The 14490-nt window shown below is 43.2% G+C and overlaps 1 protein-coding gene across 4 annotated transcripts in view; it reads left to right on the forward strand.

The window, feature by feature from the left end:
* Positions 1-14490, forward strand: part of FAM234B (family with sequence similarity 234 member B) — a 132973-nt gene that overhangs the window by 25573 nt on the left and 92910 nt on the right. For 3 of the 4 annotated variants that reach the window (XM_063672449.1, XM_063672450.1, XM_063672451.1), the window contains exons 10-11: positions 1291-1446; positions 5969-6086. In XM_063672449.1, the coding sequence (XP_063528519.1) occupies positions 1291-1446; positions 5969-6086 (274 nt within the window). Of the gene's footprint in view, positions 1-1290; positions 1447-5968; positions 6087-9770; positions 9992-10608; positions 13443-14490 lie in introns of those variants that run through there. The other variant, XM_054445003.2, reaches the window with a different exon arrangement.

A 14490-nucleotide genomic window follows, 5' to 3' on the forward strand; every position in this document is an offset into this window, starting at 1 on the left:
TTGGTGCTGGCAGGATAACGGAAGAAGGGTGTATAGTAGGTATAGTAGGTTGAAGGTGGAGATGCTGAGTTTCAGTCCTGGGTTTTAATCCTGACACCATTACTTATTGGAGACCTTGGGCATATTACCTAATCTTGCCTAGCTGCAGTTTCTGCATTTATAAAACAGGGGTAATAATATTGCCTGCCTTCATAGGATTATTGACAGTTAAATGAACTTAAAGTATAATAAAAAATATATATATATAAAAATTTCATATATAAAATGAAATATGTGTTTGAGTGGATACAAGTTTTTAGTGCAGTGTCTCTAGACTTCTTTTTTCCCCAAGATTGCCAAAGGGAATCTTAAAGTGCTTGTCTGTTTTTCTTTCTCTGCTGGTTGTGAAGATTTTGTCTCTGCCAGGTTGGTTCCAGGAACTTGAGTGATGCAGAGTCTGAGCATAGGCAGAGAAAGGCAAGACTCAGGAGCCTGGAAGAATAGGGCAAGCGGTTGTCCAAAGAGGTTAGGTCCTCCACTTACAGAAGTGTGGAGACGCTGAGCAGGAGGGAGTAAAGACACTTGGGCTGGAGGAAATTGGGGAACTTCTTGGGGATTTTAGTAAATGAGAGGCTCCAGATTTGTGAGGCATTTAGGATGAAGAGCAGACATATGCCAGGATTATGAATTTGAACCCCTTCGTCATTATCCTTTGAGAAATGCAGCTAAGCAATGAATTCCCTCTTGGATTATTTTTTTGCCTGTTTAAACAGCGCTGCTTTAAATTTGAGACTTCTCTAGGTACATATGCCACGACACCAAGAGTCAGATCCATAAAGCTGGGAACACCGTGCCCCAGGACAGTGTTCACTGGGCCATTGTTTTCTGAGTGACTGCTGAGTTGTGGGGAATAAGGTGCTGCTGTTGGCATTTGCAGAGTGGCTGCTCTCTCTGTCTGAGGACTGTCCTAAACGTGAACAATCCCAGTGTCCACATCACTTCCTGTCTCTCAGATCCTCCTTTTCTCACCTGTAAAGTGGGGTGGACTACATGATTTGAACATCCCTTTCCCACTTGACAACTTTGCAGTTCTTGAAATCTATTAAATGGGAACAAGGGCTGCAGAAGCTTGGGTCCTGGTCCTTAGCCATTATTCATGCTCTCTGAACACCCAGTTTGCTTGCATCTTAAAAGCGCAACGTGTTAATATTTGTGTTATTTGAATACCTGCGCATTTTAGTGGGTGCATTTTCTGGGCCTGCTGCTTTTTTGAGGCCTGGCCATGTTTACTCTCTGTCTTCTCTTTTGTAGATGATGGTTGTGGATGGTGACTCTGGCTCCGTTGTTTGGAGTTACCGTGCTCCGTGTCAGATGAAAGAAACGCCAGCCACCTCAGCAGTTACTTCAGACCAGAAGTCTGTCTTCCTCTTCTGGGCCGAAGGGCTGTCAGCTGCATCTCCCAATTCCGTGAGTGAGCCTGGGAGGGTCCATTTTTTACTTTGTCAGATGGCAGCTGCTGTGCAGGGCTGACTGTGTTCTGGAGATGTTATTTGACCCATCACTTTCCAAGGGGTTGGAGTAGAAACAAGTCAGCACTCGCTGGAGAAAAGCAGGAACCCTGTGTCCTCCTGAGCCACACCTTTGCCTTTTAGCAGAGAATGTGCAAGCTGACAACAGCCCCTAACTGCTGGCTACTGACAGTGGGAGGCTGAATAAAGAATAAAAAGTCCTCCCAAGATACTAGATCCAAATTTACAGATAATTCACATATGCTACAGTTGTTGAAGAGGAGAAATCATTATGACTGGTCTGAAGTGGCCAGAGAGAATTTCAAGGAGGAGTAAGGCTGGGCTTTGAGGTGCATGCCCTGAGACTGAAGGAACGGGGATGGGGGTGGGTGGCCAGCAGTTGGAGAGGGACATTGACCAGATAAAACTGAGAAGTCATTTGAGGAACTATGAGAGAGAAGGTCTGACACCTAGAAGGCAGATTTTAGAAAGTCTTAAATGTTACACTGCAGTATTTTCATGGGGTTGATGAGGCAGGGTGCTACCTGTTTTAGGTACCGGGGAGTTTTTAGTAAGACCCACCCTGCCTTAGTTCAATGAAACACATCTTGACTCAGTACTTTCTGTGTGCCAGGCACTGTGATCTCTGTAGGGACTAAGGATAAACTGAAAATAATCTTGGCCCTCTGGAGAAGACAGATGGTCCACAGATAATGGGGGGAACCTGATGGAGGCAGGATCCTAAATTCATCAACAGGCTCAGTCAACAAGTCGCTCAACTTCTCTGAACCTCATTATCTTTATCCATTAATGGTTAATGAAGATGCGAATATATTTACTCATTTTGAGGATCAGATTTACCTAAAATCTAGATTGTGTTTCTAACTCTGACATGGCCTAACAGTGTGACCATGGGCAATTTACCTAACATTTCAACTTCCTCCCCGCCTATGAGGGGACTTCAGAAAGTTCGTGGAAAAAAGTAATTAAAATATAAAAATAAAACATATAGGCTGGGCGCAGTGGCTCATGCCTATAATCCCAGCACTTTAGGAGGCCGAGGTGGGAGAATCACGAGGTCAGGAGTTTGATACCAGCCTGGCCAACGTAGTGAAACCTCGTCTCTACTAAAACTACAAAAAATTAGCCAGGCATGGTGGTGGGCGCCTGTAATTCCAGCTATCTGGGAGGCTGAGGCAGGAGAATCGCTTGAACCCGGGAGGCAGAGGTTGCAGTGAGCCGAGATCATGCCATTGTACTCCAGGCCAGGCGACAGTGCAAGACTTTGTCTCAAAAAAAAAGAACTTTATTTCTTAACATAAGCTCCATCAAGTTCTAGACAGTTTGTAAGCATTGATACCAGCCATTTAGTCCATCCCTAAAGAACTGAGGGTCCTGGGAGTTTCACCATGCCAATGCAGTCTTTTTTTACATTATAAACTGAAGAAAAATGAGAGCCCTTTAAAGATTTTTTAAGATTAGGAAACTAAAGAAAGTCACAAGGAGCTAACTCAGAACCGTTAAGGTGGATGCCTCGTGATTTCCCATTGAAACTCACAAAATTGCTCGTTTGATGAAAGGAATGAGTAGGAATATTGTTGTGGTGGAGAAGAACTCACTGGTGAAGCTTTCCCAGGTGTTTTTCTGCTAAAGCTTTGGCTTTCTCAAACACTCTTATTTTAAGCAGATCTTATCATTCTTTTTCTGTCTTTTTTTTTTTCCTTTTTGTGGAGAATGGGGTCTCGCTATATTGCCCAGGCAGGCCTCGAACTCCTGGGCTCAAGCTGTCATCCTGCCTCTGCTTCCCTAAGAGCTGGGATTACAGGTGTGAGCCACCACACCCGGCCAATGTTATCATTCTTTAGCCCTGGAGTCAACAAGCAAAATGCCTTGGGCATCCCTCCAAAATATGCCATGACTTTTGCTGTTGACCTTTCCACTTTTTCTTTGACTGGACCACTTCCACCTCTTGTAGTCATTGCTTTCATTGTGCCTTGCCTTCAGGAGCACACTGGTAAAGCCATGTTTCATCTCCTGCTACAGATCTTCAAAGAAATGCTTCCAGGATCTTGATCCCACTTGTTTAAAATTTCCATCGAAAGGCCTGCTCTTGTCTGCAGCTAATATGGGCCAACAGTTTTGCCACCCATCCAGTGGCAAGTTTGCTCACCTTTAATTTTTCAACCAGAATTATGTAAACTGAACCAATTGAGGTGTCTTCAGTGGTGGCTGTTGTTTGTGCTGTTAATCATTGGTTCTCTTCAGTTAGGGCATGAACAAGATTAATTTTTTCCTTACAAATTGATGAGGATGGTCTGCCATTGTGGGTTTAATCTCTGACATTATTTTGTACCTCGTTAAAATGAGCTATCCATGTCTAAGCTGCTGATCTCTCTGGGGCATTGTCATCATAAATTTTTCAGAAAGCATCAATGATTTCACCATTCTTCCACCCAAAATTCACCATAAGTTTGATGCGTGTTCTTGCTTCAGCTTTTTGGCAGAATTCGTGTTACTTTGATAGGGGCTGTTTTCAAACTGATATCTTACCCTTCTTGGTGCCTCAGACTAGCTCCTGTTCAGGCATGTTATAACAAGTTAGTATGAGTTTCCTTTGGTGCAAAAAAAATTTTGAAGTCCATGCATAGTTTTTTCATAATCTGCATTTCCATGAACTTTTTGAAGACCCCTCCTGTAATAAAATGAGGGTATTGGACAGGATAAGTCTCAAATGTAGTCTTCTATAAATAACTACAAAAAAAAAAGAGCCATGTTACAAATGCTTTAATAGAGGTGCAAGTAAGAAGTTTACATGGAAGCACAAAAGAAGGGAGATGTTAATTTTGCCTAGGGTAATAAGGGAGCTTTTCCTCAAAGAGAGGGCGTTCAAGGTGGGCACCTAAGGACGAGAAGTGTAGAGATGGGGTAGAGAGGATAGTTAGACAGTCTAAGAGGCAAATAAGATTGGCAATGGTTAGGCAGAGTAAGGTGAAGCATGGATTGAGGGTGATGATCAGACATTTGTGCAGCATGGGGTGGGCAGGTGAGTCATAGCAGCTCAGTCTGGAAAAGGCATATTTTGGTTAAATGGTGTAAGACTGGTTTTCATGCTAAGGAATTTGTGCTTCATTCTGTAGGCAGTGAGGAAGGTGTTTGGCTGTTTTCGTCTCATGTTAGCTGAGCCGGAGATCTGTCCTTTCATACCTGGGATCCTAAGGGTGTGTGGAAAATGCCCTCTTCTGCTTTGTGGGGATGTGTTGAGAGTGAGGTTGCAAGCTTCCTGCTCACACTTCTCCTCACTTGGGAACTTCTTCCCATGCAGCGATATGGAAGCAGGGGTAATATTCATCCCTCAGAGCTTCCATTTCCTCTACTGCAGGAGGCCCAAGGTAGTCCCAGGGGAGGAGAGGCACTTGGGAAGCTCTGGAGAGCAGCCAGTTACTAACTCACATGGGTGTACTTCTGTGCTTTAACAACTGCATGGCTGCACCCTCATGTACCTGCCAAGTCTCAAGTCCCATCCCCGCATAGAAGTCATACTGATAAAGATAGTCACAATATGCATTTCTTCTGCTGTAGAGAGTTTGAAGACTGACACTCAGGCTTTGGAACTTTTGTTTTATAATTGATGATTTGCCTCTGTCTGGTCAACATTCCACTTATTTCAGGAACAGATAAGATTTTCGTAATTTTTAGCCTGATGCTTGCAATTGGCTTTGACACCCAGTGAAAGGAAATATCTTTGGCTCACTGTGTTTTCATAAATAGATTACATCTCCACAAAGCCCCATCTGCTGCAAGGGATGAACCAGTATTCCAGTACTTCCATGGGCAGAAGACTGGGACATCTTGTCAGATTCCTCTCTTGGGGCCTGCACATTGCCTTTTCTTTTCTTTTTTTTTCTTTTTCTTTTGTTTTTTGAGACAGAGTCTCCCTCTGTCACCCAGGCTGGAGTGCAGTGGCACGATCTTGGCTCACTGCAACCTGTGCCTCCCAGGTTCAAGTGATTCTCCTGCCTCAGCCTCCTGAGTAGCTGGGGCTACAGGCATGCCACCATGCCCAGCATTTTTTTTTTTTTTTTTGTATTTTCAGTAGAGACAGGGTTTCTCCATGTTGGCCAGGCTGGTCTTGAACTCCTGACCTCAGGTCATCTGCCCACCTTGGCCTCCTAAAGTGCTGGGATTACAGGCATGAGCCACCGCGCCTGGCCTGCCTTCCTTTTTTTTCTTACAAGGGAGAAAGCATTTTCCAGCTGTAGATAGTGATTTGAAAGAGTTAGTGATTAGTATTTTGAGCTCTTTGAAATATGTCTCTTATACAGGGGAATTTCTTTCAAACACATTCTTGTAGTTAGGATCAGGCATTAGCTTCTGAGAGGAATGAGTAATCACCATTTTCTACTCTGCCTTTTCACCTGAGGACTGTCATGTTTGGGAATGTAGAGTTACCTTTGCTCTTCCTTTTTGCGGGTCATTGTCAGGATATCATCCTAGGAACTGAGCCGCCCAGCCTTCACCACCTTTACCTCCTGCATCCTGTGTTCCCCTCCATCCTTCTGGATCTGGCCAACACCACCGGCACAGTGACGGCTTCAGAGGGTGAGTCCCAGTGCCAGCGGGAGTCTGTGTACGCAGATGGTGGGAGAGTATGTGTTGGCTGTGTGTAATGAGACCATTGCCCCACCCAGGGAAGGATGTGTACTTCTCGGATGACAGCAGGGCACTTTCCCTGGTGTCCCTGGTGCCTCTTTGCTGGAATGCTCCCCTGGGTGGAAGCCCCAGGCTCACAGGGTGAGAACCCATATGCTCTGAATGTGGAGGTGAAAGTGCATCCCATTCCAAAGGGTCTGTAAGGTGATGATTCATCCAGCCACTCCTTCAGCAGACATTTAATGAGCATTAACTGTATGTCAGGCACTGTGCCAGGTGCGGGGACTACAAATAAGACTAGTTTCCTGACCCACTCAGAGATTAGGATTTGGAATTAACTGTGAAGGACGTGATGGAGATAGAATGTGTTTTGCCAGGGCATTGATTTAGAAAACCTTTTTTTGAATATAACTATGCACCTTGCATAGAAATTGGAGCAAGAAGAAAAATCAAAGGAAGAAAGAAAAATTGGCCATAATCTGGTCACTCATAACACTATTAACATTTTGGAAGTGTTCTTCTACTTTACATATCTGTCTAAATAACACTGTAAATAAAATGGGATCCTATATGGGATACCCTCAACTCAGGAAACCAAAGCATTGGGATTGCAGCCTCTGCTGCCTGCTAGTCTAGGTTGTCTGGTGATCTCCTTCTCAGCGATTCCTTCGCTTCATGGAATCTGCTGTTCCTGTTGGGAGGTCAGGGAGTGCAGGAGTGGGAGAGGACCAGATGACCACATCTCCTTTCTTTCTTTCCACATTCTCTTGCTACTTATGGACTTGGCTGTCTACTTACAAACTCATTGGCCTTGGGCTGCAGCTGGTGTTTGTAGCTCTCTCGATTTATTGGGATACATGGGGAAGAACAGCTTACCTGGAACTTGCAGGCACACCTGTCCACTGATTGGGGGGTGGGGGCAGGGAGGTATGAGCTTGGAAAATCCTGTGATTAGATCTGAGTGAGCTGTTTTTTCAACAGTAGCATAAAATATTCAGTGAACATCAAATAATGGTAATTAAGAATGTTAACACCATTTTTATTACAACTTGTATTTTATTTTATTTTATTTATTTATTTTTTTAATTTTATTATTATTATACTTTAAGTTTTAGGGTACATTTGCACAATGTGCAGGTTGGTTACATATGTATAGATGTGCCATGCTGGTGTGCTGCACCCATTAACTCGTCATTTAGCATTAGGTATATCTCCTAATGCTATCCCTCCCCCCTCCCCCCACCCCACAACAGTCCCCAGAGTGTGATGTTCCCCTTCCTGTGTCCATGTGTTCTCATTGTTCAATTCCCATCTATGAGTAAGAACATGTGGTGTTTGGTTTTTTGACCTTGTGATAGGATGGATCGCGATAGGATGGATGATTTCCAATTTCATCCATGTCCCTACAAAGGACATGAACTCATCATTTTTTATGGCTGCATAGTATTCCGTGGTGTATATGTGCCGCATTTTCTTAATCCAGTCTATCATTGTTGGACATTTGGGTTGGTTCCAAGTCTTTGCTATTGTGAATAGTGCCATAATAAACATACGTGTGCATGTGTCTTTATAGCAGCATGATTTATAGTCTTTTGGGTATCTACCCAGTAATGGGATGGCTGGGTCAAATGGTATTTCTAGTTCTAGATCCCTGAGGAATTGCCACACTGACTTCCACAATGGTTGAACTAGTTTACAGTCCCACCAACAGTGTAAAAGTGTTCCTATTTCTCCACATCCTCTCCAGCACCTGTTGTTTCCTGACTTTTTAGTGATCGCCATTCTAGCTGGTGTGAGATGGTATCTCATTGTGGTTTTGATTTGCATTTCTCTGATGGTCAGTGATGGTGAGCATTTTTTCATGTGTTTTTTGGCTGCATAAATGTCTTCTTTTGGGAAGTGTCTGTTCATGTCCTTCGCCCACTTTTTGATGGGGTTGTTTGTTTTTTTCTTGTAAATTTGTTTGAGTTCATTGTAGATTCTGGATATTAGCCCTTTATCAGATGAGTAGGTTGCGAAAATTTTCTCCCATTTTGTAGGTTGCCTGTTCACTCTGATGGTAGTTTCTTTTGCTGTGCAGAAGCTCTTTAATTAGAGCTTTTTGTTGCCATTGCTTTTGGTGTTTTAGACATTTGTCAATTTTGGCTTTTGTTGCCATTGTTTTTGGTGTTTTAGACATGAAGTCCTTGCCCATGCCTATGTCCTGAATGGTATTGCCTAGGTTTTCTTCTAGGGTTTTTATGGTTTTAGGTCTAACGTTTAAGTCCACAGCCAATATCATACTGAATGGGCAAAAACTGGAAGCATTCCCTTTGAAAACTGGCACCAGACAGGGATGCCCTCTCTCACCACTCCTATTCAACATAGTGTTGGAAGTTCTGGCCAGGCAATTAGGCAGGAGAAGGAAATAAAGGGTATTCAACTAGCAAAAGAGGAAGTCAAATTGTCCCTGTTTGCAGATGACATGATTGTATATCTAGAAAACCCCATTGTCTCAGCCCAAAATCTCCTTAAGCTGATAAGCAACTTCAGCAAAGTCTCAGGATACAAAATCAATGTACAAAAATCACAAGCATTCTTATACACCAATAACAGACAAACAGAGAGCCAAATCATGAGTGAACTCCCATTCACAATTGCTTCAAAGAGAATAAAATACCTAGGAATCCAACTTACAAGGGACGTGAAGAACCTCTTCAAGGAGAACTACAAACCACTGCTCAATGAAATAAAAGAGGATACAAAGAAATGGAAGAACATTCCATGCTCATGGGTAGGAAGAATCAATATCGTGAAAATGGCCATACTGCCCAAGGTAATTTATAGATTCAATGCCATCCCCATCAAGCTACCAATGACTTTCTTCACAGAATTGGAAAAACTACTTTAAAGTTCATATGGAACCAAAAAAGAGCCCACATCGCCAAGTCAATCTTCAGCTAAAAGAACAAAGCTGGAGGCATCACCCTACCTGACTTCAAACTATGCTACAAGGCTACAGTAACCAAAACAGCATGGTACTGGTACCAAACCAGAGATATAGATCAATGGAACAGAACAGAGCCCTCAGAAATAATGCCGCATACCTACAACTATCTGATCTATGACAAACCTGAGAAAAACAAGAAATGGGGAAAGATTCCCTATTTAATAAATGGTGCTGGGAAAACTGGCTAGCCATATGTAGAAAGCTGAAACTGGATCCCTTCCTTACACTTTATACAACTTGTATTTTAAAGATGAGGCAAAATAAACACTGGCAAGGTAAATCACCTCTGTGACTGCGCACTGACAGTCTGGGAATTCTCAGGCTCCCTAGCGTTTCAGGCTTGCTTTTCTACTGAATTCTTGCCACAAGGGGCACATTCTCTCAGTTCCTGAGTTGGGCTTTTTTGGAAATAGCTTCAGAGGAGTAAAGGTGCAAAGACCAGGAAGAATGTGCTGCTTTACTGGCATCCAGTCCTTCCCCTCTTTGCATCCGTGGGCTAGCTCACTGCCTTCTGTTTCTTCAGTGCTCAGTACATTTCCTGTGTGAACTTATGAGTAAATAAATGTATTGTTGAACCAAACCCCTCTCCTGTTAGTAGACGGTATGTGTCCATGTTAACTGCTCTTGTTTTTGTCATTCCTCAGTGGGAATTAACGACCTCTGGAAAGATGCCTTTTATGTTACCAGGACAACAGGGCCAAGCTCCGAAGGCCATCCAGCAGCTCTGGTGGTCAGCAAGCTTAGTCTACGGTGGGCACTAATGGAGGGCCAGATGGCTCAGCTACAGGAGTCCACCCCCAAAATTGGCCGTGGGGAGCTGCGAAGATTTCTTTCTAGGATAAAGTTTGTTGAAGCTCCCTACGAGGTGAGTGGCTGCAGAAATATTGTTCCTCTTGAGGGTTTAGGACAAATACTACCAATTCCAGCTTTGTCCTTTAGAAAGCAGGCAGAATGGGGAACTTTCTTGAGTAGATGTATATCAAGACAGTTGTTTTGGACCAGCACTATTTCCTATGGATGCCTTCTGACCATGAAGAAATGATTCTCAGTTGTTTTTGGCTGGAAATAATAGCATCTTCCTTAGGGGACATTTGACAATGTGGGGTCATGGTTTTTATTGTCCCAATGACTGACAGGGGTGGCTACGACTGGTATTTTCTGGGTTGGGGCTAGTGATGCTAACATCATGCAGGGCCTGTAGCAGTTACATACTACAAAGAATCATCTTGCGCAAAATGCTAATGTTCCCTCCCCACCCCCACTCCCAAGAAATATTATAGTCTAGTGCAAAGTTTAAAAGCTTATCATGGAAAATAACAAAGTTTCTGGGCCTTTCTGGAAGGAGGAAATGTTTACAGACTATTGGAGCTAAAGAAAAGGACAGGAAAATAGAGAAATATTCTGACCTTTAGTTTTCCTGCTTTTCTTTGAACATCTCTACCATGGAAAACAATAAAGTCACTGATAACTCTTTTTCCATAGATCTAATCTGATGGAATCTTCAGTTGCAGAAGAAGTGAACAGAGTGGATACCCTCTCTACTCTCCTGTCACTGTGAAATCAGTTCTATGGAGAGAAGACTTCTTCGTCCTCATTTACCACCTCCCTGATGGTTGCAAAGGCTTGGGAAGGCATGTTGGAGTCTCTGACGGCAGCATGATCTGTTTGGCTGGGGCGTCTTACCTACCTTGTCAGTCCCTGCATTAACCCCCTCTAGGAACTCTGCGTGGATTGTTTGGAAATGTGAATCTCTTAAGTATTTAATTTTTTTGGTATGTCTAATTTATGAAGTCTTGCCAGGAAAGCCAGTGAAGTCTATGACTAGGAAACATTTTGTTGTACATTATGCTGTGTGTGTGTATTTTTTAGTGTTGTGGTGAAGTTATTTTCCAGGTATGTCCTAAGCTTCAGGGATCCAGTTTCTTGTTCTTCTGAAATATATCTGGTTTGTTTGGTCATTTTGAGACTTCCAGATGCCCTACCTCTGATGTTGAGGGCCACTTATTTCTCTCCTCATTCTTTCCCACCTGTACCTTGGCTACTTCCGAATTGTAGACAGAGTGAGAAAGATTTATAGTGGAAGACTGAGTTAGCCATCCAAGCATTTTCATCTCTTTTGTTTTATATCCTATTTCCTTAGATTTTCCATCCATGTCTATTAAGTGACCACAAGAATAACTATATTCCTATCACAAGGGGAGCAAGAGGATGTAGTCTTAGTGACCCATCTCTGACCAAGTCCACATGTTGTGTTATATGTGGCTCTGATGGTTCTGCCAGTCATGATCTTTTTTCTGTGGCGACACCAGAAGTGTATGTTTGCATGCTGTCTTCAACTTAGAAGAGAACTGGAAGTCAGGAGCCTTTGATGTCCTTATCCTGCTGTATCTCTGCATCTTTTTCTATAGGGCACCCTCCTTAGCTCCCCTCACTCTGTTTTCTCTTCTATTCAGGGATATGTTTCTGGACTTTTGCTTCTGCTACTTGAGTCCAGGATGCAACCATTTTGTCCTGCATCTCTCCTTTCCTGTAGAGCCTTTGAAGCATTGTATTTTGGGAAAATTCTTCTGTAAATACTATAACTTTTATAAATGGTTAAGTTATTTAGAGTTATTTAGAATTATCTCCAGTGCTTACTTCTCCCTCCTTCTGTATAAATCTGCTACTTCAATTAAGTTCTCCTCTAAACTTTTAGGTCATTGTTTATATAGCAGAAAATTCAATGTTAGCGGATGGAAAACTGCTTCTTGAATAACTTTGATAGGTCATCCCTGAGTGCACCTCAGGTTCTCTCTTTACCTGGGCTTGTATCACTATTTTTTTTTTTTTTTTTGAGACAGAGTTTTGCTCTAGTCACCCAGGCTGGAGTGCAATGGCGCAATCTTGGCTCACTGCAACCTTCGCCTCCTGGGTTCAAGTGATTCTCCAGCCTTAGCCTCCCAAGTAGCTGGGACTACAGGTGCCCGCTACCATGCCTGGCTAATTTTTTTTTTTTTTCGTATTTTTAGTAGAGACGGGGTTTCACCATGTTGGCCAGGCTGGTCACGAACTCCTGACCTCAGATAATCCACCTGCTTCTGCCTCCCAAAGTGCTGGGATTACAGGCGTGAGCCACCATGCCCGGTTGGGCTTGTATCTTTTAGCTTGTGTTAGTAAAAGGATTCTAGAAAATTATGAAGTCCAGATTTAAAGGGATCTCTGTTAATTACCCACTGACAGGCATTGTGACCTAACAGGAGGTTGGAAGCAGTAGATCCAAGCATGCATGTTGCCTGGCCTGGAGATTGGCCTTATCAGGTTTCTGGGTGCCTCTGCCTTAAGACCCTGAAGGCAAATTTTGTTTCAACAGTTTGGAAGTCATATGTGGGTCCAGCTTGACTTTGGAGGATTAAGAAGATACTCCCAGAGTATGGGAATGATTCCAGATAATTTCTGGGATTTGAATCTACTTGAGTTTAAGGGCCTGGGACCTAGTTTGGTTTAGTATAGAATTTGAAGAATTAATTTATAGGCAGCTGAATACCCAAAACTTGGGTGGTGATCCTGTGGTCTGGCTGAGCTGTCCAGGCGTAACCTGGTTCTCTGTCATGTTAAGGCTTTCTGGGAAGCCAGCCACTCTGCGCAGGAGTGAAACATAAAGTTGTTTACTGAGGACCTGTTTTGGTGGGATTGTTTGGGCAGAGGACTGTGTTTATGCAGGGCAAATCCCAGAAAGAGATAAGAGGAAGCTAGAGAAACTTAATGTACCTGAATTCTTCATGGTGTATTTGCAAACTAACTTAACATAGATTCTTTTGACTATGATAAGTTTGAATCTCTCCTTGCCAAACAACATTATAAGCTTAGTTTTCTTCTTCCTCTTGTAGCCGGTACAGAAAGGTGTAAGTGGTGGCTGAAAATTGAGGAAGCTTCATCTGACCAATGTGGGTGCTAGTTTCTTGTGAAATGTGTCCCTAAGCCTCCTTCTCCTTGCAGGCAGCCACCCACCCAGGTGTCTAAGATAGGACATGCTCCTTTCTTTCTCTAATCCCATCCTGAGGTGGCCGGCAAAGCCAATATGACCACTACTGAGAAATAGTAATGACTTCTACAAATGCAAGGGTCTTACCCTCCTCTTTCCCTTAAACACCCTCCCTTTTCCTTAGACCCTGTTTTTGCCATCCCCCAAATGTGTGGTATGGTGAAACTAATCCCCCGAATGTGAATTGCTATCCTTATTGCCCTTATTAAAGAAGAGCCAGCTGGTATATTGTCAGGAAGCACTATTTAAAATGTCAACTGTTACAGAGTAAATAAATAAATACTCTACAGGAATACACTTGTGTGCCATTCTCATTCGTCTTAGTCATCAAGGATGGTTTGTTTCCCCATATGGAAAAGAGAATGGGCAAGTAGATGGGTGGCATTCTTTTTTTTTTTTTTTAATTTAAGTTCTAGGGTACATGTGCACAACGTGCAGGTTTGTTACATATGTATACATGTGCCATGTTGGTGTGCTGCACCCATTAACTCGTCATTTACATTAGGTATATCTCCTAATGCTATCCCTCCCCCCTCCCCCCACCCCATGACAGGCCCAGTGTGTGATGTTCCCCACCCTGTGTCCAAGTGTTTTTATTGTTCAATTCCCACCTGTGAGTGGGAACATGCGGTGTTTGGTTTTCTATCCTTGCGATAGTTTGCTCAGAGTGATGGTTTCCAGCTTCATCCATGTCCCTACAAAGGACATGAACTCATCCTTTTTTTATGGCTGCATAGTATTCCATGGTGTATATGTGCCACATTTTCTTAATCCAGTCTATCACTGATGGACATTTGGGTTGGTTCCAAGTCTTTGCTATTATAAATAGTGCTGCAGTAAACATACGTGTGCATATGTCTTTATAGCAGCATGATTTGTAATCCTTTGGGTATCTACCCAGTAATGGGATGGCTGGGTCAAATGGTATTTCTAGTTCTAGATCCTTGAGGAATCGGATGGGTGGCATTCTTTATGAAGGAAATAATAGGGTACATTTCTCAGAAGGGATGAAAAGGTGGGATCCAGAGAGGAGCCTATGCCCCCTTGTTCACTGGGAAGTCCCTGGTGTGACTGTCCAGAAGGGAACCACAGTCCCATCTGAATAGCCTTGGTGGGCTATTTCTAGAAGTGACCCTGACCCTGTGTGTTGTTGGCACCTTCTTATGTTAAACCACTCTCCTAAGGGCTCCTGGGACAATATTTAATAACACTTTTACTGGGTACCTACTGTGTGAATGCAGGACACTGTCCCAGGCAGTGTGGACGACCTCTGTGCTATATGACAGAGCACTCAGGGGTGCTTCTGTCTTCCCATCTGTGACTTCCAGAACAATTCGTGTGTC

Source organism: Pongo pygmaeus, chromosome 10 (genome assembly GCF_028885625.2).
Source record: "Pongo pygmaeus isolate AG05252 chromosome 10, NHGRI_mPonPyg2-v2.0_pri, whole genome shotgun sequence".
In the NCBI taxonomy this organism is placed as follows: domain Eukaryota; kingdom Metazoa; phylum Chordata; class Mammalia; order Primates; family Hominidae; genus Pongo; species Pongo pygmaeus.